Source organism: Arachis ipaensis, chromosome B2 (assembly GCF_059453495.1).
Source record: "Arachis ipaensis isolate K30076 ecotype BB chromosome B2, ASM5945349v1, whole genome shotgun sequence".
Taxonomy (NCBI): domain Eukaryota; kingdom Viridiplantae; phylum Streptophyta; class Magnoliopsida; order Fabales; family Fabaceae; genus Arachis; species Arachis ipaensis.
This window is the reverse complement of record NC_142437.1, coordinates 111250261-111276978: the sequence shown is the minus strand read 5'-3', so window position 1 is coordinate 111276978 and position 26718 is coordinate 111250261. Positions and strand designations below refer to the sequence as shown.

Sequence of the window (26718 nt, the reverse complement as noted above, 5' to 3'; positions counted from 1 at the left end):
ATGGAAATGGTGTCATCTTCAATGGAAAAAAATGGTACCATTTGGGGCAACATAAAGTGAAACCTCACTCAACTTCACAGTGGCAACAACAAAATTCAAGAAAGAAGCAAATTTTCAAACGAATACGACACATAACCATCAAATGAACGATGAATCATCGCCAAATCAACAAAAATAAATTCCAAATAGAAGTACATTACCAAAAGCACAATCACAGAAGACCAACCTTAATTAGAAAATGAAACGAAGCACAAACAAGCATCAAAACACGAACGTTTCTCTCAAAAGCACGAGCAAAGCTTTCTAAGTCTCATGATAAAAAAATCTTGAACGCAAGAATGGTTGCACGAAAGAATTTGAAAAGGTTGAAAGCGGAAAATTGTTGAGTGCAAACGTTTCAGAAAAAAAAAAGCAAAAAAGAAGAAAGAGAAATGAGTTTGAGTATTTATAAGACACCAGGGACAAAAGAGTAATTTCATGATCCCTCATTTATGGTGCACGGTTACCAAGGTAACCATAGAGTAACGTGCGTGGAACTACGAAAAGACGTAACGTCTCAAATTTTAAAATATGTCGAGTACCCGACCTAGACCCAAGAAAGGCGATTTGTCCGAGTTGATGTTTTAATCCACAAGAAAGCAGTCTGATCTACAAATGCTTGAGTCCGACTTCGTAAAAGCTCGGACTCCAATAGGGGGCACTGTTCATACCCTGGCCCAAAGATATAGCCACACCCAAAATGAATAAAAGTCCACCAAAGAGCGTTGGCCCTATCTACTCCTACCCAATCTCATAGAGGTTAGGCGCAACAACGAACAACTCATTACTACTTATTTAAACAAGTAACTAACTCCTAAGATATCTCCCATTTATCTAGAAATGATATCTCAACAACTTCCTTAAGAAAATGGAACGGTCATCCACCATCAAAGGTGGAACTACTCTAAAAGGTGGTTATCTACTTTACTAGAAATATATTGACACCCTCAGTATATTTAGGACCTGTTCATACCCTGGGTCGAGATGACCGAGCCGGGATGTTCAGTAACAAAGCGATCGACCTCTTTAGGTCAAGCGGACCGAATTCTTTACGAAGAAGTCGGCCAAAGCGACAGGAAAAGCCCAAAGAAGGGCCCAACTCAAGGAATACGACCCAGATCCAAAGGCAGCCCAAGCCGATAGAGACAAGGGCGGTTCCACGGAAGATAAGCTGACCTCAACAAAAGATAAGATAAGATAAGATAATCCAAAGAAGGTCACATCTCACTACTATAAATACACTGAAGCACCCAGGTATAACTCATACTCTGATTCTACAATAAACCTGTTTAATACCCGTGCTAACTTAAGCATCTGAGTCTCTTGCAGGTACCCCCCACCCTCCGGTGACCAAGGATCAGCAGTGCAGCAAGTCCAACAAGTCGGACACAACAGCTCCGGCCGCCACCAGCCAACCGGACACACCATCTCCGACCAATACAGAAGATCTCATCCAAGATCAACCTCCAGTTTCAGGTAACCCTCGGAACAGGACCCAATCTACTAAAAAACCTGCTTTAAACCTTTGTTAATTTAAGCATCAGAGTCCCTTACAGATACTACACCCCACCTCCTCACGAGAAACTCAAATGGCGGCACCTCGACACCCACGGAAATCAAACGTGATTCCAAAAAGAGTTTGGACCTCACGTTCAGGCCCAAAAGTAACCCCATCTCAGATAAGCCACGCAACATATAATGTGTAAATATATCACATTATATCGAAAATTCGCAAGACATAAATTAATTACAAAGTACACAATATTATATATATTTTATTTGAAAAAAATAATTTCATAACAGTTTTATTGCTAAGAATGATAATTCAAAAAATTCAATTTAATTTAATTATATACCTTGCTGAGAGTAAGCCCTAAAGCTTAACAATCTAAATCTAAAAACCAAAATTTTCCAACAATATCATAATTAAATTTATGGAGAAGTTTGTTGTTGGTGGACAACTTTGGGAAGAAACAACCAAGGCTTTGTTCCTTTGCCGATGATGAATAGATTCCCCATGCAGTCGCAAACTCCTAACCAGTAGCATCCTGGACATGGATGGTGTCAAAACTTCCCTTGTGCTTCTCACGATTCTTGATGACACCAACTCGGTCTGTTGCCAACAAAAGGACCAATATGTTCGACGACAGCATAAAAATTTATTAGAGACCAAATTGTCTGATCTAAAATTCTTTGGAAATTAATTTGGGTGTTTATGCATTTCTCAATTAAGACGAACCATTCTCGTGTATCACTTGCAATGGCTTGACCAACCATCTATATTAAGACATAACATTTTAGAGAGAAATGAGGGAGAGAGAGAGAGAATGAGCATGGCCTCATATCAATGTACCAAAGTATCATTTCAGGTTTCAGCCGAAGCTACAATAACTGGTGACAACTTACACTTTGATTTCCCTTTCCACCCAATATTTGCCTTCTCATTCATGAACTGGGCAAGTGAATTGTTTTTAGCTAACGACCTAACCAGAATCTCTCAAATTAATATGTCGATGTCATGTGAGAGAAGAGACAAGAAGCGACCACTGCAGCTCATCTGCCAAGCTGCCGCCGCCGCCTTTTCTCCGCTTCTCTCTTCTCCAACAGTTTATTGATTCTTGTAATAAAATCTCTCTGAACCTTCTCTGCAATTTTATCAAATCCCGGGAGGTTCCTCACCAAGTTTTCGTACACCTCGTCGTTGAGATCTTCGAATATCTTATATAACCTCTGCAAATAATAAAGCGAAATATCTCACGTTTGAGTAGAAGCTAGTTATTGCAAAAATAGGACTATAGAGATACCAAGACATCACCACAGTCAGGTAATTCAGTAATTGTTCATACAAAGGCAACTAACCGTGATTTTGCATTCTACGGGTTCCAACATTTTGATTTTAGTCCCTATGAAATTTTGTATTGGTTTTGGTCCTTTTATTATATTCTACTTTCTTTTGTTTTTAGTCCTCATTATAAATGTTATCATTATAATTGAATTATGCCAAGACCTTTTTTTCTTGTTTGACATGCTTTTCTATGGATATTTGAATAGTTGATTTTGAAGATGCATCATGCAGCGAAGGGATAGAGGTAACAACCTTCCAAGCTATGAGGGTAGAGAAAGGGAAAAGTTACATTTATGCAAGAAAATATTTTACTTAACCAAGAAAGGATATGATATGAAACACACAAAGTTTGTACTTGGTAAGGCAGGTATCAATCTATAATCATAGTGGGGAAAAGAGTGAAAATACATCAATGTAGATTACTGGCGACTCAAGAAGCTCGGATTAAGATGCATACCATCATGTCCTTATTCCAGTGCTGGATGTATGGCGGACCAGTCTGGAATGAGCCGAGTGGTTCACGGTACCACTGGCCATTAAATGTTATTTGATCCATTGCTTGTTCTATACTCAGAACTTCCCATGGCCTCAAACCTGGAATAATTTTTGCCAACTGCAACCTGTCTCACACAATTATCCATTGTAACCAAACAAATAAAAGACAAATTTGGGAGGCAAGATTTAGCCACAAATTAGTTCGAACCAAGAATTGATTACTATATCCATCTATAATTGATAGAGAACATAGTAAAGTTTCTCGCATTATCTATGACAAAAGCAAGTAAGAAGAAAGATATTACATCATCACTTATTTACAGGCTCATTTGTTTTTGCCTTTTCTGGACCAAAAAATCAATTTCTTTTACAGGGGAAAAATTTTTTTAACCTTTGCCATATTTCTTTAAATTTTCAGCATTTTCGAAAAAGCTAACTAGAGTAGTTTCTAAGAAATATCAATATTCCGTTTTTACTTTTTACGACTATATATAAAAATCAAGTTATAAAATCACTTTTTTTTTCTTTCAAAATAAAAAACGAAGGCACCCTAAATCACATGGTCTCAGCATATGCATACCTAAGATGTCTAGGAATGTACTTGTTGGGCATGTGATCCTCTTCCAAAATAGTGGTGAGTTCAGAGCCACTAGCCCAAAGAAATAGGGCATGACTTGGAATTCTAACTCCTGGCCAAACACCGTCATTAGCTTCTAACACCGCTAAATCACGTCTCTTGCTTTCTATAGCCTCTTCTTGAAGCTGCTTATAAGTCTTCTTTTCAAATCCCTTGAGAGGAACCCATGGCGGTATGCCCTTCTGAAGTTTGTGGAGAAGAGCCGTTGCTGAAGCAGCAAGTCTAACTGAAAAAACAAAAAAGAAAAATACAAACCAAGAATCATTTCCTGTTTTTTAGATGCAAAATGTGATCATTATTCACATGATTGTCTTCAATAGATTGTTCACTTGAATTAGATAGTGAAACCTTTTTAGGAGTATAAGTCAACAAAATCTAGGATAGAATCTAATAGTAAATCAGTTTTACTGGTCTTTCAGTAAAGTATTAAGAAACAGTTATCAAGAAGACAAGAATTTTAGCAAGAGCTAGTTTTAAGTGAGAGCTCTTACTTTAGGGTCCTGAAGCAAACAAGTTTGAAATTCATAAATGGTTTTGGATAACAGTAACCTTATATTCTCAGTTTAAGACACCAATAACTGAGGGACGATAAGACCATCAAAGATAGAGAGGTTGAAAAATAATTGCTCCAATACCGTAATTTTTTTTCGTTTTTCTCTGTGTATGAATATCTGAGAGAAAAAGTCACCACAAGTGTCATTTCTTGTGCTCTGATTAAAATACCCATACAGGTTCAACATCATAATATACATCAATCTGATATCTTTCTCCTAGTGCAAATACTTTACCATGCAGGAATATGTGTTGCACTTTCTACTTCACTAAATTCATCATAACACATGGTGCTACTTTCTTAGCATGCCCAGAAATGGTAAAAATAAAACATACTGATTGTTCACTTTACAATTTACATAATAAACGAGTAAAGGATATATCAGATAAAAGAAGGATAAAGATCAAGACTGTCAGACCTTCCCATGTAGCAATTGCACGCTCCATTCCATAAATCATGTGGATTGGAGCCCACTCATCCATATCTTCGCCCCAAATGAAAGTGTTCTTATCAATAATTCCAGCACCCCAAGCAGTTTTAAGCGTAATTAACTCCAGAGGCCCTCGTGTACGACCTAGCCGGTCCTTATAGTACCATCCACCACTCCTCATGATAACTACATTAAATAGAAAACAAAAAATACAACAAACAACCAACATGGAAGCAATGAGTTGACACACCAATTAAATAATTACGTACAAAGTTTAGAGTTGCATCACGAAACATTCAACAAACAAAAATAGTGTTAACATTATATTCACATCCAACCTTTTTCCATAGCAATTAACAAAGAAAAAAACACAGACAAGTATCTTACATAGTCCTTGTCACTTTTTCGCCAAAACGAAAGCATATAAGGTGGATAGACTTTTCCACAACCAAGGCAAGGTAAACCACAATCAGAGTTTTCCTAACAAGGGATCAACAATTGGAACTGAACCAAAGACCTATTCCTACCAATCAATTTACCAAACCCTCGTTGGCAAGTAGCTTATATATTGTAACACATGCAGGTCCAATCACATATTTCACTAGCAAGAGCAATACTCTGAACCTTATCCAAACCCAAGTTTTGGTTCAATGCTATTTCAACATCATTGATAGTTGCCTAGATCTAAACATATGAATACATGCATAAGCAAATATTTCACAAACACAAACAAAACCCAGAACCTTTCAATCAATGCTATTCAATCCAGTCAATTCAACCATCACTTATTCACAAGCCAAACTTTTTTAACACATCTTTGACTATCTAACACAATCCTCCTCTTTTAACTGAACTCATAACTAATTATGCAAAGATTTGCAATAAAACTAAGATATGTAGAGCTTCTTAGTCTTTTTTACACTACAGAGTACAAAAGTTCCAAACTTTATAAAACTTACAATCATAGTATCGCCTCTCAAGGTTCTTGTACCCAATTGACTGAGCAGCATCACTAGGCCTCCCAGGTGGGTAAGGCCGCTGCCTGAACCCCCACAGCCCAAAGAAGAACTGCCTCGCAAAGTCCCAAAACTTGTCATCGGCCTCGCTATCGGTCTTCAGTGCCTTCCTAGGCATTGGTCGCCCATCGGGGCCAGTGACATGCGGCACTGCCTTCCACACCTCCCAATCCTCCTTGTGGTAAGGTCTCTTGTTCTCCTCCAAATCAAGCTCGTTCATCTTGTCCCTGATCTCCTCGGCTCTCAAGAGAAACTTCATAACAGGGCTATTCTTCAACTTCTCAATCCACTCCTCGTTCTCCCTTATCTCTTCCTCAGTGGGATTCTCCCTCTCCTCCACGTAGGGGTTGAGCTCGTCTTGTTTTAGAATCTTTTCTACTTCCGGAGTGTGCCTATACATATTATCAAACAATGACACTTAATCAAAATTAATCTAAAATTAAAACCATCCATCATTTAACAAAATTAAACTGTTATCAAACAATCACCTTGAGACAGCTATTGAAACAAATAAAAAACAGATTAGTCAGCCAAAATAATCTCCATCCAAACATGCCTCTAACTTAACCCTAAGCTGTCTGAACTAAACTAAGTTAGTTTTACAAGGGTTTAATGCAAGTTACAATCAAAATGTTCCTACACATTCAAACAAAAATGCCACTATTGAGAGAAGTATCTTGAAAATTGAATGAGAAGAGTAAGGGAAGATGCCTGTAATCAGGGATGTTCTCGCATTCCCAGAAGAACTGGTGAGCCATCTGAGTGAAGTGGCCAGGTTCTCCATTGTTGGGCTTCTTGGGCCTTCTGCGGAAGAACCTCGGGAGCCCAATGGCGGCGAAGGGCGGAGAGTTGGCGTTGTGTTCGAAGAATCCAAGGATGTTGAAGTTGACAGCAGGGAGAGGGTTTTGGGGTTTGTTGAACCAGTTGCCACCGAAAGGGTTGAAGTTGTTAATGGAAGCCATTATTATTATTATTATCAGAAGAAGAAGTTTGATTTGATGTTACAACTTCAACGTTACAAATTTGGGAAGTACCATGGAAGAAATGGAATTAGCGCAGAGTGAAGTGAACTAGTGCAGTCGAGACCTGAGAGAGAGTGAGGAAAAAGATTGGATGAAAATAAAATTTAAGATGTATTTTTGGATGAGAAAAAAATAAAAGGAGCGACATCAAATTTTTTAAAATAAAAAAATTAGATAAATAAAAAATAAGAATTTAATTACTTTTTAATTAAAATAATAGAATTTACGCTTAATAAAAATTATAATTAACCTTTTATTTTAAGGGAGACACTCACGTAAGAAAAAATGTCTTTTTTTTAGACACAATCATTCCATCAATTAATGTTTAACATATACAGCATTAGTCAAACTAAAATTTAATAACCGATTAAACTATGTTGTTTTTAGTAAAATTAGACGAATAAATCGATTCGACCAAAAAAAATTAATAAATTAAATTTTAAATTGATCTAAATTAATATTTTTTATAAAAATAATTATAATATTTTTATTATAAAAAATAATTAAAATATTTTTATTATATATTTTAAATTCAAAATACATATTAAGATTTTTAAGAGTTAAACCTCAAAATGATTTTTGAGATTGGGGTTGTGCACTAAACTCATTATTGAGATTCTAATTACACTAATTACATCTCTAAGATTGACAAAAATGCACCACATTAGTCCCGAACTCATTTTTCATTAACGACGTGATGACATGGCTTGATGACATGAGCAGTGACACGTGTCACTCCATAGTTTGACCACGTGTAATGATATGATAATGTGATAACCAGTGATATGTGGCATGCTCATGTGGATGATTGTGCCATGTGTCATAATGTTATTTGGCCGCATGTCCATTTGTGCCACGTGTCGCAATAGTATTCGTCCACGTGTCGTCTATTATGTCATCATTGTAGATGTACCAAATTAGTCTCTCACTTTGCATTAAGTGACTTATTTTATTTCTTGAAATTGAATGTCGTGCATTAAACTAGTCCCTTCACTAGTTTTTTTCTCATTTTTCTATGAATTCAAAATTCTCAATATCTTTGAATGTATTAATTTCAATTATATTTTTTCACACGTTATCCAAATACAACTGTTTTTATAAAATAATTTTTCTTTTATCCTTAACCGCCATCTTAGAGTTGATGCGAAGGCATTTCAAGCATCCTCACTACTATCTCCGACCTTTTTCGTCTATTTATACACAACAAAAACGTGTATTTTGTAAGAACAAAAAAATGTTTATTTTAATTATTAATTTCTTATTAAAAACACATATTTTTTATGAATAAATGTGTCTATTCAATCATATAATTCATTTTTTATAATAACATACTTATATATTACAAAATTTACCAATGTTAAATTATTATAAAAAAATTATATAATTAAAACTAAAATTTTAAAAAAATTTATCAAAGCACTTGTATTAAACGATATATGAAAAAATAGAATTGAAATGAGTGCATTCAAAATATTGAAAATTTTTAAATTTTAAAAAAGATAACAAAAATCTGGTGAAAGAGACTAGTTTGGTGCATGACATTAAATTTTAGGGACTAAAATGAGTCATTTAATGCAAAGTGAACTAATTTAGTGCATCTACAATGATGACATAATGAACGACACGTGAACGAATATTGTTGCAACACATGGCACAAACGGATACGTGGCCAAATAGCATTGTGACATATGGCACAACTATCCATGTCAGCATCCCACATGTCACTAGTCACTAGTCACCATATCATCATATCATTACATGTGGTCAAACCATAGAGTGACACATATCACTAACAACCCACATAATCAAACCATGTCATCAGGTCGTTAATAAAAAATGAGTCAAAAATTAACGTGATGCATTTTTATCAATTCAAAGATGTAATTAGTGCAACTAAAATTTTAGAGACAATTTTAATACACAACGCCAATCTCCGTTACTATTTTAGAGTTTAACTTGAATTTTAAAAAGAAAAAGTTCAGGGCCATCAATTTTTGTATTTTCTGGTCAGCACTTAACTATCAAAACAAAAGTGAGTGATCTTCCACCATTAGATGTAATCTCACACCATTAAAAACACTATTAATAATCAATTAATAATTACAAAACACCAAAATTAGTGGCCTTCTAGCATTTCTCTTTTAAAAATAATGCTTCATCCAATTCATTCGACCCATTAGCCAAAGAGCACAAGCATGCATCTTTTCCATCTTCATTCTACGAAAATTCTCGTCTAAACTGGCTCTTTTGGCATCGCCAAAACAAGGAAGTTACTATAAACTCCATATGCAACTATTATTCAAAGATCCACACAGCTCAGTAAACTCTTATTCAATTAAAATAATCATTACATCGACAGTATCAGTATCCTTACCCATAAGATCAATATTTGACAGAAGTTCAAATGTCCTCTTTCCTAAAAGTTTTGATAAATGAGTTAAGCCAAAGAGTACTAAAATTATTTTTAAAAATAACTCAACTTCAGCTACATGCTAATCCTATCATCCAGTCATTTCTATTAAATTATGAATAAAAAAGGCCAAAACATTCAAACATTTCGATATAAGCAGTCTCACAAATATTAAGATTACTCATAAAATTAAAGTGCAGAACTGTAATCTTTTGCAGAATCAAGATCTTTTACTCAGATAAATCTTTTAGTACACTAATTTTAGCAAAATCAAAATATTTTATAATATAAAAGACAGAGACATTCATTTTATTAAAATTAAACGATAAAAGATAAGGTACAAAAAATTATTGTAGCAAAAAAAATAATTCAATGTGATCGATTGAAATAAAGTAAAACAGGAGAAAAAGAGTATGCAGAATGGAAAAGCGAATTTGTCAGAAGAAGATGACTGCTCTTGGGGTTGGATATGGGTTTCTTGAATCGTTGTAGTGGATTTGCAAGTTTTGTTAAAAAAAAATCGTTTTTTTTTATTTTTAAATTTAAGTTATTAAGTTTTTTTAAATAGTTTAAATAATAAATATTTATATTAAAAATAGCTTATTTATAAGTTATTTTGTATTTAGTTTTTTAATTTTAAAATGCTTATTTTAAAGAAATGTGATAAAAAATATTTTATTATGAGACACATCATTTTTTTTTAATTTTTTCATAAATATTGAAATAGCTTCTTAAAAAGTTATAATTTAATTTTAAAAATTGCATCGAATATTAATATTATTATTTTTATAAATCAAAAACTAAAAAAAATAACTTTTAAAATTTCTCCAACAAACCCCATTGATTTAAGGGCAATGTTACGGCGATGATGCTTATTTTTTTCATCATGTGATGAACTGAGTTGGCATGGTAATAATAAAGACAGTTATAGGGTGAGTACAGGTTGGTTTGGTTTGGATTTATGGTAAAATTAGAACCGAACCGATCAAAATGTAATTGGTTCAGTTTTGTTTGGATTTGCGATTTTTGTACATGTACCCAAACCAAACCAAACCGATTAACAACAGATTGGTTCGGTTCGGGTAATTAGGTATCCGTTGATTTTGAAATTCATAAAAAAACCAAATTTTAATCTTAAAAAATCAACAAGTACAATAAACATGTAACATCAATAGAAATAATTCAAACATGTTAAACACCAAATACATTAAAAACTAAACTCATTAAAATTCAAATATGTTAATAGTGAATAATCATTGTCTAATAAAAAAGTTATATATATTTTTAATTTTTTTATTTAATTAATATATGATCGAATTCGTGAATTTGTTCGGGTTCTGCACTCCCCAAAATCGATACCCGAACCAATTGCTAATAAAGACCATTGGTTTGGTTCAGATTGGACCCAATTATTCGTTAGTTCCAGAACTAATTTAATTAATTCGATTCGAATTTGGACAAATAATCAGATACCCGCTATCCATGTTTACCCCTACATTAGTATAATATCTGATAACATTTATGTTGCTATCAAAGATGTGTCAGGTTAGAAAATTTTTATCTGATTTGACTTTCTTTCCTAACTAGATATAATTGACAACAATTAACTTAATTAACAGTGTTTGTTTGACCACTTTAGTTAATTATGGGGCTGATGGCCCATTATTGATGAGTTCTGAAGATGCACTTATTTATTGGCAAAAAATGTGGAGCGGATATTATAACCCACAACAAAATAAATCACTCAAGAACACGTAATAATAATAATAATAATAATAATAATAATAATAATAATAATAATAATAATAATAATAATAATATAGAAAAATAGCGTAGCATACGTAATTGTTATTAATATTATGAATATTGGGGATCTAACAGTTATTATTATATCTTATTTAACTATTTTTTTATTATTTTAAAAAAATCATATTTTTTGAATTGTAAATTTGATGTTATTAAATAAAAATAAAAATAAAAATTTTATAAGTTATTTACCATTTAGAATGTATGAAGTAAAAAAATATAAATTAAATAAAATATGATTAAAAAAATTTAAATTACGTTGTTAAAATGTGCAATAAAAATATAAAATCAAGATAAAAATTTATAAAGTAGTTATTTATAAATAAATGTTATTAAATTTATTTAACAATCAAAGATATTTTATTTGAAAATATTATAGGTTATTCTATTGTGCTTATAATTGAAAATTTTTGTTGAAATAACTTTTGTGTATTTTGATTTTTTTTGAAAAATAAATGTAAATTGTATTGAATTAAATTTTAAATTGAGATAAATATTTTTTGATATTTTAAATTCATAAAAAATAAATAAGAGTGTAACCAGCTATAGAAATGCAATGATAAAAATATACAATATTTTTTTAATTTAAAATATCAAAAAGTATTTATCTCAATTTAAAATTTAATTCAATACAATTTAAATTTATTTTTCAAAATATTCTGAATACAGAGAAGTTATTTTATTAAAAATTTTTAATTATGAACACAATAGAATAATCCATAATATTTTTAAATAAAATAAGAGTTAATACATATATTTTGTTCCATGTATAAGGAGGATTTTTTATTTTTATAAATTAAATAAATGTAATAATTACTAAAATAAATAATTTTAAAAATATTTACCGAAATAAATACCCCTCTTATCTCGTTTATACTGTAAACCAGATACATTATCTAGTTTACAGTGTAAACGAGACAAGAAAGATGTATGTTATTTCGTTTACACATGAGATATATGTATTTTTTTTTTAAAATTTGAAAATAATAAAAAATATTAATAATATTAATAATCCAAACTTTTAGCATGCAATTAGTACATAAAAAAAGTTGATAGAAGAGATTAAAATGGATATGTTTGATCAATTTTAGTCCATTTTAAATGATAAAAATTAACACGTTTACTTGGAAACCATTAAACTACCACTATTAATACGGTATTCACTGTTTAAAATTTTAAAATATAAGTTAAATATACATAATTTATTTAATGACCTAATTAATGCATGTCACTATTCTATTGATGTATAATATAAAATCTTTTTTACTTAAGTTATATTTTAAATATTTTTATGTACTCTCGTACAACAAAAAAAAATTTTATATGTACTCCCGCACAAAATTATCTCGTTTACAGTGTAAATAAGATAAAAAAAAATATTTATTTCAATAAATATTTTTTAAATTATTTATTTTAATAATTATTACATTTATTTAATTTATAAAAATAAAAAATCTTGGATGCGATCAAAATAACTTTCTAAAAAAATATACTCAAATATGAGTTACTTAAACCACATTTATTTTTTACTTACAAAGATTACTTTATTTATTTTACAATCATGATTTTTTGTCCATCTTTTATTAACCAAGATTGGCACACAAGTTTTATACAAAACTTGTCGGCAAAAATAATTATACATGTAACTTTACAAAATAAGATAAAATATGTATGGACATATACAAAGAGTTTGATTCATATGAGCACCGAATAAGTAAAGTAATTATATTCACATATTACTAATTAAAAAAAGTCCAGAAAATTAACTACAATTTAAGCTAATTTAAGTTAATTTGTTGTGTTTTTAGTTTTAAAATTCGAAAAATTAAAGTTGTTGGAAGTTATTTTTTTTAATAATAAATTTCCTATTTTTCAACTAACTGACTTTAGTTGATTATTTTTTAGTTGGTTTCTTAACAAAACCGAATTAATTAAAATCAAATATTTGAACCAATTATTTATATCATTAGTGAAAAATGTAATATAATAACCACTTTTCAATTACGTTGTAAAATTAAATAACAGTATTGAAAAAAAGATGTGAGGGGGTTGTGATAACTACATATTATGATAATTAATTGATAAGCGTGACTAACAAAAAAATCATAACAGAAAGAGTACGTACTCCGTACTCAAAGAGAATGAGAGAAGGAGAGAGCGGGAATGAGTGTTTGAGGGTAAAACACAGTGAGAATGGTGGCCATGCCGTCGGAAGAAATAAGGGGAAAGTGTAGGTGGGGTGCATCCGGTGCCAAGGAAGGTTTTTCATGAGAGAATTTTTCAAAGTCTACAAAGGTCTCCTTTAGAGATAAAGTCATTGATCCAGAGAAATCGAAGGTCTTTGCACTTGCAGGATGTAGTATAGCGACGGTGGTGGGCAAGTAGGGCGATTCCCAAACTCCATGTGTAAATTTCACACTGAAGAAGCCAAACTTTGCTTGACAGAGCCTTATCGAGAGGCTTTAGTGATCAAGATTCTTGATAAAAATTATAGTTACACAGCTCTTTCACACAAGTTTCGGATGGTTTGGCGCATCAAAGGTGGCTTTGATCTGCTTGATGTGGGGTGGTGAAGATCGTGAGAAGGTTATGCTTGATGGCCCGTGGTTGATTGAGGGGCACTATGTTGCTGTAAAACTGTGGGATATGGATTTTCGGCCATGTGAGCAATCCTTCGGATCTACGCTTGTAAGGGTTCGGATTTCGGGGACTCCCAATCTGGTGCTATCAGGAACAGGTCATGATGCGTATTGCTTCTGCAATAGGAGAGTCCCCATCAAAGTAGACCTAGCCACTAAGTTGGCTGAGAGAGGACGATATGCTCGAGCATGTGTTCAAATAAATTTAGGACTGAGCATATCATTGTGGAAGGCGTAACTCATGTAGTGGAGTATAAAAGTTTAAATTTAATTTGTAATTCTTGTGCACATTATGGTCACGATATGGCACAGTGCTTGGGTAGAGACTCAAGGGAAGGAAAGAGCGCTGATTCCGATGCCACCAAGCCCTGAGACAGTACAACGGCAGTGCCACATCCTGAGCCCAAAATTCATAATTTAAATGAAGTAGAACCTGATGTAGTAGGTGGCGTTACTGGCAAGAATCCTGCACCGAGTTTGCAAGAGGATTTGGAGGCTAATAATTTGAAAGGAAATAACGTTAAGGATGTTTGCATGCATGATGAACCAGGATGGGAGCAAGTTGTGAAGAAAGGTAAAACCAAGTTGGGCCAGAAGCAATCTAACAAGGTCCAAAGAGGCACTCAATCCAGAACCAATTCGGGTAGAGTAATCAGGCCCACCATCCACTTTTCTCACACGGATGGATCCAGCTCCTATCGCGCCGGGGTCGGGTCACGAGTCAAGGTTGGACACATCGCTTCCCGTGTTGGTGAGACGTCGATCTCCTCAACTCGACACACCACAGTGCCTTGCGACTTCTCTCTCCGAAAACGACCAAGGCCGACGTCCCTACAGAGCTCGCATGTTGAGAAGAGTGGAGCCACATCGGGGGAAGCATCGTCATGTCTTCTTGAAGCCGTGAAGGAGAGTGTTACCGTGGCGGTTCCATTGGAGAAGGAAGGCGCATTGCCGACTGTTGCTGCGTCGGTAGGCGGGAATAAGGAGATATTTCATGGAGATCTGGCAAAGACGAAGGTCACGGGAGTCACTTCCGCTGGGCAAGCCTCGGTATGAGGTTGGTGAAGCACTTTGATTTCCTTGTTTTATATTTTTATATTTTATATTATGGATAGTTTAAATATAATAGCTTGGAATATTAGGGGTGTTTCTAATAAGTTAGCCCTGGTGAATTGTAAAGAGCTGGTTAGAAAATTCAAACCTGTAATTTTTATTATGGTTGAAACTCACTGTCCTTTTCAACACTTGAAACTGTTATGGGAAAGACTTGGTTATCACCCTATCAGTATAGTGGAGGTGTCAGGACATAAGGGGGTATCTGGTTCCTTTCTGCAATACAGGGTGTTCACTGCAAATGGGTTGATGCTTTTGATCAGTGTGTTACAGTTGAGATTCAGGTAAATAATGTGATTTGGAGGTGCAGTGGTATCTATGGTAGTCCTTAGTTTAATACCAGAGTTCTGCTATGGGATTATCTTGTTACTCAGTCCTCGTCTTTCTGTGGGCCATGGATTATTCTTGGTGATTTATGAAGTACTATTCTCACATGAATCTAAGGGTTGCCTCTTCTCGAGTCGCCATGCAGATCAGCTTGCTGCCTCTTTAGGAGATAGTGATCTGTTTGACTTGAAGACTATTGGAAGACGATTTTCTTGATACAGAAGGGTTAAAAATGGTGTTGAGGTGGCGAAAAAACTTGACCGGGTTTGTATCAACAATGGATGGTTATCTCTCTTTCCAGAGGCTTATGCAGAAATTTTAAATAGGTTTCAGTCTAATCATTGTCCTATCCTAGTGCGCTGTACAGGTCGTCCCCAACCGAAAAAGAATAGACCTTTTCAGTTTATTACGGCTTGGGCAACTCATCCGGGGTACAGAGATATTGTGAACCAGTCATGGCAGGTTGGCTACAGAGAGATGCATGGCAAGCTTTCAGAAGTGCAGAAGAACTCTTTGGAGTTTAATTCTAAAGTGTTCGGCAACATTTTTATTAGGAAATGCGAATTAGAGAGACAAATTAATTTCCTTCAGAAGCGACTAGAAGTAATGGAAGATTTGTCTATGCGGTAAAAAGAACAACAACTGATTGAGGAATTTAATAACACGCTTGTGCAGGAGGAACTTCTATAGTTTCAGAAATCCAGAGAACAGTGGATAAAATTCGGGGATAGAAATACCAAATTCTTTCATGTCCAGACTCTTGTGCGGAGAAAACATAATAAGATTCATGGTCTCTTTCTTCAAGATGGGGTGTGAGAAACGAACCCAGATATCCTTAGAAGGGAAGCTGAATCCTTTTATAAACGCCTATTCTGCCAGTCGGAGGATGTAGATTTAGGTTGTCTTGGTGATGTGCCGCTGCCTTTCCTGAATGATGAAGCCTATTGTAGCCTCACAGCGCCAGTTACTCTGGAAGAAGTTAAGTCGACTGTTTTCAGTATGCATTCTTTTAAGGCGCTGGGCCCTGATGGGTTCCAAGCTTTCTTCTTTAAAGAATACTGGGAGATTGTTAGTTTTGATGTTTGGACTTTGGTTCGTCATGCGTTTTCTGGTTTGGATATGGATCCAAAGATGATGGAAACTCTTGTGGTTCTTATTCCAAAGGTAGAAAACCCAATTTTCATGAAGGATTTCCGACCTATTAGTCTCTGTAATGTGGTTTACAAAGTTATAACGAAGGTTCTGGTCAATAGACTTCGTCCCCATCTCAAAGAGATTGTTGGGCCCCTTCAAGGAGGGTTTATCCTGGGGAGAGGAACTCCAGACAACATCATTGTAGCATAAAATGTTCTCCATTTCATGAAGAAGACAAAGTTAAAAACAGGCACCCTGGCCTTTAAGATTGATATGGAGAAAGCGTACGACAGAGTGGATTGGGAATTTCTGAAACAAACCCTTGTGAGTTTTGGCTTTCCTCATTTGACAATCAATCTGATTATGCATTGTGTCACTGCTTCCTCCCTGTTTATCCTCTGGAATGGGGATAGATTAAATAGCTTCACTCCGAGTAGGGAGCTTAGACAAGGAGATCCTATATCACCGTATCTGTTTGTGCTGTGTATGGAGAGATTGTCATGTTCTATTAATCAGCAAGTTGATAGGGGCTTGTGGAAGCCGATTGTAGTTTCTAGAGGGGGTCCAAGAATTTCTCATTTGATGTTTCCCGATGATTTGCTTCTTTTCTGTAAAGCCGAAAAACAGCAAGTTCAGACTGTAATGGTAGCTTTGAAAAATTTCTGCAAAGCCTCTGGGATGAAGGTTAATGTGGAGAAATCTAAAGCGCTATGCTCCAGGAATGTTTCAGCGACAAGAAAAGAGATTTTCACTGGAGTGTCCTCCATCAGATTCGTCCAGAACTTAGTCAAGTATTTAGGGGTGAACCTTAATCACTCTCGGGCAAAACGCGCAACTTTCAACGATGTTCTGGACAAGATTCAGGGAAGGCTAGCCAGCTAGAAAGGGAGATTGCTTAATAAGGCGGACAGACTCTGTTTGCTCAACTTGGTAGTGACTGCGATTCCTACTTACCACATGCAGGTATCTTTCTTCCCTAAAGGGGTAACTAATAAGATAGAATCCATGATGCAAAACTTTCTATGGAAAGGTCAAGCTAATGGTAGAGGCTTGAATCTAGTTAACTGGAAAGTGTTGGTCATCCCTAAGAAGTTTGGAGGTCTGGGAATTAGAGATCTTTTTTGTGCTAATATTGCTCTTCTTGGAAAGCTAGTTTGGTAACTTTTTCACCATCCTGACAAGCTATGGGTTCAACTGTTGACGGAGAAATACCATTCTTCTAAGGATGATTGTTTCAGTTGGTCTCGAGGAAGGGGATCTTATGTTTGGAAGAGTATATGTTGAGCTTGGGATATCCTGAAGGAAGGTTTTATTTGGTGCATTGGGGATTTAGAACAGAACTTTTGGTTTTCTAAATGGAGAAGAGAGGGGCGACTGTGTCAGGAGATGGATTATGTTCACATTTCTGATTCGAATCTCAGAATCTTAGATCTTTGGTCATCTGGACAGTAGAACCTTGAGAATATCTATTCTCTTCTACATCAGTCTCTGCAGATAGGGGTGGCAGTGGGGTGGGTAGGGGCGTGTTTTTGCCCTACCCGACCCCGCCCCGCCGTCCTATTACTCATATACTACCCGCCCTGTCACTACCCGCCCCTGTAAAAATTAAATAACATTTTAATTGTTACATATTCATATATAAATTAAGACAAAAATTTAAAATTCATGCATAAATTAAAATACAAACATAAGATTTATATAATGTCAATAACTTAAATTAAAAAAAGCTAATGTTTGATCACTATAAATTTAACACCATTATAAAAAAATTACAACATTAATATAAAAGAGTATTCGATCTTTATTTTTGATCATTTTTCACCCTTCTTGTCCTCAAAAGACAATGACAATCAAGGCATACTTTCCAATCCTTTCTTAAAGGATTCTTCTTACTCATCAAGAGGTATCATCACAATCTCAAAGCTCTCCTCATCTGACCTTAACTTGTCATAAAACTCTAGATCGAAAGTAAAGTCAGTGCATCTTTCATATGAACTCGATGAGAAATAAAGCCCAACCATCTTGCTCTTGAATTCAAAAACAGCTATCTAAATGAATAAATAAATATACACACAATCACATTTGAAAACTGCTAGATATGTTTTAGTTTACAAGTTAATTAATTAGTAGCTTACTTTATTTTCATAATAAGAAATCACAAAGTCACTAGAAGAAGATAGCAAGAGAGATTTCAAGGATTGATTCCTCTTAGCTTCCTCTTCAAGATTCTTCAATTCTTGAATCTTTGCTAATGTAAAAGTTGGAAGTACTTTGAAAACTTTACAAAGAAGCATTATAGCATAAGTAAGTATTAGATTGTAAATACTAGTATAAACTATAAAAGTACTAAATTTTTATTGTTCTATTGATCTAAAGCATGAATATGATAGTCTCATTCTCAATCTAACATATATAACTAGTTGCAACATGCCAACATCATGAAAAATAATAGAGCCGATAACAATTTAAAATGAAAAATAAAGAACTGCAATCAAACACATATAAAAAAAAATTGTAATTACAATGTCTCTTATTCTCATTCAAAATAAAAAATTAAAAAATGCAATTAGACACATAAAAGCAAAATTACAATCACAAAGTCTCAAATGCTCAATCAAAATGAAAAATAAAAAACTACTATCAGAGACAAAGAGAAGGGGCTCAATTAACAAATTTACAACAAAATTTTCAATAAACAAATTTACAACAAAATTCTCAATCAAACACATATAAACCCACTTCAGCACATACATTTACAAAATTGAATAAAAAATTGTAAAACTTACAGTCACAGACACAAAGAGACAAAGAGAAGGGGCTCCGGTGACAGGCTCACATGCAATGGCGATGGCCAAGCTCACAGCGGCGGCAACCAAGAGATGAATCTGTGGAAGAACAAAAAAGAACTTAGATCTCACAATATGATGGAGAGGGAGAGAGAGGGAGAGAGAGAAAGTATGCACGAGAGAACAAGAGAGAGAGAGAGAGGAACTTACGGTCTTACGGAGCTAAAAACTGAGCAGCGACGGCAGGCTGGAGCTGCGGGCTAAGTGGCGATGGCGAGGAGCTGCGCGCTGAGCGGCGACGGCGAGGAGCTGCGGGCTGAGCGGTGACGACGAGGAGCTGCGGCGACAGCAAGGAGTGGGCAACGACAGCGAGGGAATGAGAGGCTGAGCAGCGACGGCAAGGGGGTGAGGGACTGAGCAATAGGGGTAATTGACTTTGGCTTTGGCGTCAACATGTTCCGAAAAAGCACAAATTTTTGGCCTGGCTATGTCTTTAGGAGGCTCTTCCTACTGCTGCATTTCGTTTTAGGAGGGGCATTTCGCATACGGATAGCTGTCTACGATGTTTCTCAGGTCAGGAATCGGTTTTACATTGTATTCCGGATTGTCCAAAAGCCCAACTATTTTGGTAAACTTTAGGGATCTCCGAACAACTAGTGGATTTATGAGTTGGTTCTTACATAATAGCAAACAACGTCCCTTTAGATTCTTTTCTGGTCTCTGGTGGATTTGGCGTTCGAGGAATAACGAGATCTTTCATCCTCACGAGCATTGGACCACAGACAAGGTGATTGGTATGGCTTTGTCCTTGGAAAAAGAGCTCCGAAATATTTTTGAGTTGCAACGACTATCTATCCCCTTCACCATTAGTGGCTCTTGGATTCCCCCCTCAGTGGGTACATTTAAGATTAATTATGATGCTAGCTATCTTGACAATGATGCTCGAGTTGGTTTTGCTTGTGTTAGCAGAGATTGAAAGAGAAGGTGACAACGAAGCTGTTTGGGAACAATTGAGAGTCGTAGCATTTTGCAAAGAGAATTATTTGCTATTTAGAGAGACTTTCTTTTAGTATGGGACTCAGGACAAAAAAACATTATATGTGAAATAAATTGTGTGGAGATTTTTACTATTATCAATAATTTCCGAACTTGACATATCTTTGGCAACAACAAAAGTATTATTAGATATTATATATTAAGGTGTCTTTATTATCACTATGCCAACTCAATTCATCACATGATGAAAAAAATAGGCATCATTACTATAGCATTGGCCTTGATTTAATACGTATATCCAATCACATTGTAACACCTAAAAATCTTTATAAAAAAGGTTTTAAACTCACTTTATGTGAGTATCCGCCTAATTTTAATAAAGAAAACACATGTTGGGAAGAGTTCATTTAGTGTCATTCATAATTCTCATTTCTTTTTAGGCTCTGAAAATCCAAGAGAGATTTTTTTTTTCTCTCCCTCCTTCTGCTTTGTCTAGGAGAATTTACATCTAACCCCTTCCTCTCAATAACAAGATGCACCTCTTCTAGATGATGGAAGAGCATTAAAAGACCATGGTTAGTCAACGAGGCATCATGCGCCACCAATTACATTCAGACACAATATATAGAAGGACTTGAAAGTGTAAAATAATTGTAAAACGAAAAAAGAAAAAATAATATATAAGATTATATTTCCAACTAATTAAAATTTGTTAGATTACAATATAATAACTAATTACATTTACTTACCAAAAACACATGTTTATCTTAAAAATAAATATTAAATGACTAATATTTTTTCTCGTATTTATTTTATATTTAAATTTATATTAGCTAATAATTTCTTTTTTGTCACAACAAATATTGATTTCCAAATATTTACCTATCTTTAATGTTTTTAAGAAATAGAGAAATTTTATTAATTCACTATATAAAAAAATTTCAAAACCTTATTAGCAATTTAGCATATAGGATTGATGTGACTTTTGTATAACTTTTCCTCTTAAAATAAAAAAAAATTAACACAATAACAAGCATAAAAAAATATTAGACAGATAAAATAAAATAAACTAATTTCTAATTATCTTTGACAATACCATTAATAATTTAAAAGATTAAATATCATTCAATTTTTTGTAATTTTTAATCGATTTGTTGACTATTTTTGCAACATTTATTTTTTTATTCCTGAAGATTCTATCATTCCTTTTTAACTAAGTACGCCAAATGATAACAATACGGTTTTGCTAGGTAGACAATGACTTTTGTAAACAATATAAACAATGGGCTCTAAAATTGACCCAATAAAATAAAAAAAATACTCCACCCCTAAATTATCTCCTAAATCTTAATATTAGGATAACCATTTGCACACATAGTGAATAGAACATCCAGTCATTATTAACTATACATGAGTAAATCGAATAAAAAGAAAGAACTATCTAATTAAAAATAATGAACATAATCATCTGTATATCTATTGAATTGAACATCCGACATATCCATTATTCACACTCTTTAATATTCTCATTGTCTATCTATACTTTTCCTAACAATAAAATCAAACTCACCAACATTCTATCAATTGTATATCAAACTTTTACTTTCAATATTTAACATTTGAACTCTTTCATACATTGTTTTAAGTTTTTATTGTTCATATTGTATGTAAACTCATCACTAATAAGTTTAACTTTTTACTATATCTTTTTTCTTATAATATTTTTTTTCAAAAAAAAAAAAAAAAAAACTGTTGACCTTTTCAATGATAGGGCCATAGAGTAGATACCTTACTTGCATATCATTAATGAGAGAGCCAATAATAATGATAAAAATAAAAGTGTGGAGTGTATGAATCTTAGTTTGTTCTTGTTATACCAAAGATGATGAAGATGCCTTCTTTTCTTCATTATTCCTTGCCTCCTCCTCGTTCATTCTTCTACTTTTGCTTGCTTCTTCTTCTTCCTCTTTTGCTCTTGCTACTACTCTTTGTAGCACCCTCTTCTTCATCATCATCACAAGACAATAATAATAAGGTAACATTGTCACTATACTATGAGAGTCTATGTCCCTTTTGTGGTGACTTCATAGTCAACCATCTTGTGAAGCTCTTCCAAACAGATCTTATCAACATTGTTAATCTCAGATTGGTGCCTTGGGGTAATGCTTGGCTTGCACCTGATGGCACTTTTCTTTGTCAGGTTTCATTTATTTATTTATTTATTTTTTATTATTATTATTATTATTATTATTATTATTATTAAGGGTTAAATATAATTTTGGTCTTTTAAGTTAAGTTAATGACGATTTAAAATCAAATTAAATTTCAGGTACGATTTTGTATAGAAAAAAAAAGTTCAAGACAAAAAATTTTTTCAACCTACTAAAATCATACTTAACCATTACTAATTAACTATCTACTTATTATTATGTGTATTCCATTTATTTTAATTTCTTTTTTATTTCATGTTCTAACATTGTTGTTGTGGCTCATGAAGTATGATTTGTGTCTATTCTTTGAATCTTTTCACTTTTGGCAAGTCTTCATTTTAGATGGAGAAGTATTTTTATATATATATATTTTTTTAAAAACAAAAATGCTATGTCAATATTCACTTTGTTAATTATCATTTAAATTTGAGTATGATTAGACAGATTTTTAGGTTGTATTTGGTTTGTATTTTTATTTTTTTAATATTTTTTATTTTTAGAATTTTATATAAAAATAAATAAAAACTATTTTTTAATTTTACTTTCTTTTATTCATAAAATTATGAAAAAGATTAAAAATAAAAAAATAAAACAGATATAAAACACAACCTTGTGTTAATAAATACTCATAGGTTAAATGTATAAATAATACAATTCCTTTGGTTTTCTCATATATTTTCTATCAGAGTTTTCTTTTGTTCGAAAAAAAGTTGTTGATAAGATCAAATTGTCACTATTATGATGGGGTTATTTCTCTAAGGAAAAAAAATGCTGGTTAACAAGAAATATTATTATAAAAATAAATATTATGATTCATACTTTCATCTTGTTCTAATAACATTTTTAATATTATCATGAATTAATGGCACTGCCCCTCTAATAAATTCTTGCCCCTGCTGTCTTCTTGCCCCATCTAATTTCTCCAACAATCCACCAATCGGTTAATAATATTAAATATTCACTTTTAATTTTATCAAGATCAATAATTCAATATGCCCCCCTTGTTACCAAAAACAAAAAGAGAACACATGTCTCTTCTTTTACTTCATTTTCAGCTTTTTTACTCTTTTAGTCAGTTTTTTACTTTTTACTCTTTTTAGGTCATCGCTTAATTACTCGTTTTTTTTAGACATTCTTTTTACTCTTTTCTATAACTGTACAATTTAATGCGGGGCCTGCAATACAAAACTAACATTTTGGGCTCACAGGTACACAAATTCTACACTAAAAATATTTAAGTTTTCAATTTGGGCCTATTGGTATTTCATGTTTTGTGGATAAATTAGAAGAAGATAGGCGGCTCAAATTCGCGACGGATTAGTCTTTAACCTGTTGGGTTGGGGGATACTGTTTAGGTAAAGAAAAAGATAGACTAATTCTTTATGTTTCTATGGGAAAAAATAAAACATGTTTTCCATTTTTCAACCTTCTTCTTGAGAGGCACGCAACACCATATAGTTAGAAGTAGTGAAATTCTTTGGATTGCAATAACTGCATTTAATTAGGTTCGAAATTTAGTTAATAATAAATAAAAAATTTTAATAGTGTGTGTGTGAATATATAATATAATTATATGAATGAGTGTTGTAATGTTGTAATATCTAGAATTAAAAGTTATCTAATCCATCTGAAAAAAAAAAATACTACTTTTTAAGAGGACATAATCATTAAAAAAAGGAGAAAATAATGTTTCTTAACAATGTCTTCAGCTTATTATTTTTGTTGTAATGAAAATCGTTTACTTTCAGATGGATGTGTTTTAATTTGTTTTGTCTTTATATCCAACATGTTTTTTTTCTTTCTTTGTAATTGCAGCATGGAAATGATGAATGCTTTCTGAATACAATTGAGGCCTGTGCTGTTACAGTATACCCTAATGTGGTAGGATCCCTAATATATATTTAACAGTTAGTTTTAACAGCGAATTTAAATTGTGTAATCTGCATAAGTATTTTCATATAGTTAATTCATAAAGCATTTTCTTTTTATTATTAACTGTGTCTACTTTTGAAAGCTATATGAATTGTGCTATAGTTCTAATTGACTAAGAATATATAGTTGTAATGCAGGCACAACAATTTAGATTTATACACTGCATAGAGAATCTGACCTTAGAGGGAAGGCAAAACCAATGGGTTAATTGCTTCCAAATGACTGGATTGGCCAAATTACCCTTGGACTGTTATACAAATGGCAATGGCAAAAATGTTAGTTATTTTATATCATTTTTATTGCTTAACTTTCATTTGATTATGGCATCCATCACATGATATTTTCAGTTATGTCTTACATATTTATTTTTGTCTTGTATATCAGTTGAAATGCCAATTTGTTAATGGCTACTCTATAAATGACTAATAATTGTTGCATCAAAGGGAATCCACATTTTATTCGACAACTAGTATTTTTATCAGTATTGTTATTACGGGAATATAAATCTTTTAAAATTACGTCGATTTTGTTATGATATTATAGATTATAATACAAAAGATTTATAGAATTAAACTATTTTTACAAAAAGATCATAAAGGTCAAAAGTTCCGTCGACTAAAAAAACTAGGATATCCGTAAATAAAAAAAAATCAAATAATAAGATTTTTAATTATTATTTTTCATGTAAAAAATTTTAGCAATAATTAATTTTAACATTCATTATCTAAAATTTAAAAGAATTTAACGTATATACTTTTACATTTGATTAGGTATTAAGTATGTTGCACAAATAAAAATAATTAATTTTTATGCTTACTATTTAAAAATAATATTTTTTCTCTATGTATATAAAAATATAATTAGATATTAGCATAAAAAAATTATATTGATAATAGTTATAAAATTAACTCAAAATTATTTTTTTAAAAAATAATTGAATCTTGATTCTAGTTTTTAATCACAAAATTAATATTCTCTCTAAATTATATGTGATAAATATTTGAAGAAGGAAGAAAAATAAAAATACAGATTAAAAAGATAAGTAGTAAAATTTTAAAATTAAATAAAAAAATATGTATATAATAATATCTTTTATTTAAATTATATTATATTATTAATTTCATTTTTTGCAGAACTGAGAGGTAGAAATGAATAAACCATGTTATTTTCCCTCTCTTTTATTCTAGCTTCAATGTTCTTAGCTTTTGGTGCTAATTTTTATTATTTTATAGATTGAACAAAAGTTTGCTCAGGAAACTACTCAGCTTAATCCACCCCATAGATTTGTTCCATGGGTAGTTGTCAACAATCAAGCACTTCAAGAGGTTTGTGATTGTTAAGGAAACATTATTTTACAGTAAAAACTCACGTACAGTCATTTGGCTAAATTATTATCTAACGATTTTCAACTATTAATTGCAGCTAGTTTTGGACTTGTTATATTATTAATTAATTCCCTTTAACTTGTTGTGGTTGTTTTAGGACTACCCTAATTTTGTGAACTATATTTGCAAGGCTTACAAGGGCAAGTCAAAACCAGTTGCTTGTAGATCACTTTCCACAAGAACTTATGATATGATGAATGATGGAAACAATTCATTTCAAAAACCGGTTTGTTATGTAGGTCATGTCAAAAATCTGACACTACCATAGTGACTGCTCAAAAGACCAAGCAGTAAATAAATCTCCATGAAAGTGATGTTGGAATTTTGGTTTGATTTATGTACTTCTTGTACAAGAATATAGAATATTATCTCATGTAAGAATTCATATGATCTTATATATATGTAGATGTTGAATTTTATCTTTAATTAGACTCTCTCTTTTTTCATATATTCTATATATATTTAGCCTCACCTTCTTAATCAATAGTAAAAGGTATTAATAGTACACATTAAACAAAAAAATATAAATTCTCTTTTGTTGGTTTCTCAACATAAACTACCCTAATTCCATCTTTTCTTCTTATTACATACTATTTCCTAATTTTAAGGGTTTTTAGTATAATAAACTTGAAGAATATTTATAAATTTAAAAAAAATTAATATTATTATTAATACTTTTTAATATTAATTAATTATACGATTATTAACGGCTTTTAGTTTTCTTCAAATATAAAAATGTTGATGGTTATAAAGCATTGTACCCTTTGACTGAAAGGCACGTACATTAAAAAGATTATTGTATGTGTTCTTTGAATATCATCTGAAGTATTTTGTATGCAAATATATAAAGATATCCTTGCTTATTATTTTAGATGCATATAAGAATTAAGTGTGATTCATATTTTACTTGTTTAAAAGAGTAGAGAATTTTTTATTACCACTA

General features: G+C 32.5%; 3 protein-coding genes across 5 annotated transcripts; 2 read left to right on the top strand and 1 right to left on the bottom strand.

The window, feature by feature from the left end:
* Window positions 1-2288: 2288 nt before the first annotated feature.
* LOC107625795 (histone-lysine N-methyltransferase ATXR3-like protein) lies at window positions 2289-7154 on the bottom strand. Of its 2 annotated transcripts, none has more exons than XM_016328515.3 (6): window positions 6727-7154; window positions 5959-6407; window positions 4988-5185; window positions 3960-4242; window positions 3342-3504; window positions 2289-2769 (listed from the first exon to the last, which is right to left on the bottom strand). In XM_016328515.3, exons 1-6 carry the CDS (start codon window positions 6975-6977, stop codon window positions 2593-2595), a joined length of 1521 nt encoding a protein of 506 aa, XP_016184001.1. In that variant the 5' UTR covers window positions 6978-7154; the 3' UTR covers window positions 2289-2592. The 2 variants fall into 2 exon arrangements, with proteins under 2 accessions (XP_016184001.1, XP_088359911.1); XM_088503785.1 differs by having other exon boundaries at window positions 5959-6403; window positions 6723-7117.
* Window positions 7155-13446: 6292 nt separating this feature from the next.
* Window positions 13447-17348, top strand: LOC148575222 (uncharacterized). Its single transcript, XM_088506120.1, has 6 exons — window positions 13447-13513; window positions 13748-13990; window positions 14338-14942; window positions 15233-15289; window positions 16212-16496; window positions 16698-17348. The coding sequence occupies exons 1-6, from the start codon at window positions 13447-13449 to the stop codon at window positions 17346-17348; spliced, it is 1908 nt and encodes a 635-aa protein (XP_088362246.1).
* A 4737-nt stretch (window positions 17349-22085) lies between these two features.
* On the top strand, window positions 22086-26201 carry LOC107627710 (gamma-interferon-responsive lysosomal thiol protein-like). 2 transcript variants are annotated; one of them, XM_088505229.1, is made up of 5 exons: window positions 22086-22448; window positions 24274-24339; window positions 24528-24665; window positions 25623-25715; window positions 25906-26201. In XM_088505229.1, exons 1-5 carry the CDS (start codon window positions 22131-22133, stop codon window positions 26041-26043), a joined length of 753 nt encoding a protein of 250 aa, XP_088361355.1. In that variant the 5' UTR covers window positions 22086-22130; the 3' UTR covers window positions 26044-26201. The 2 variants fall into 2 exon arrangements, with proteins under 2 accessions (XP_088361355.1, XP_088361354.1); XM_088505228.1 differs by having other exon boundaries at window positions 25873-26201.
* The last annotated feature ends 517 nt before the right edge of the window (window positions 26202-26718 follow it).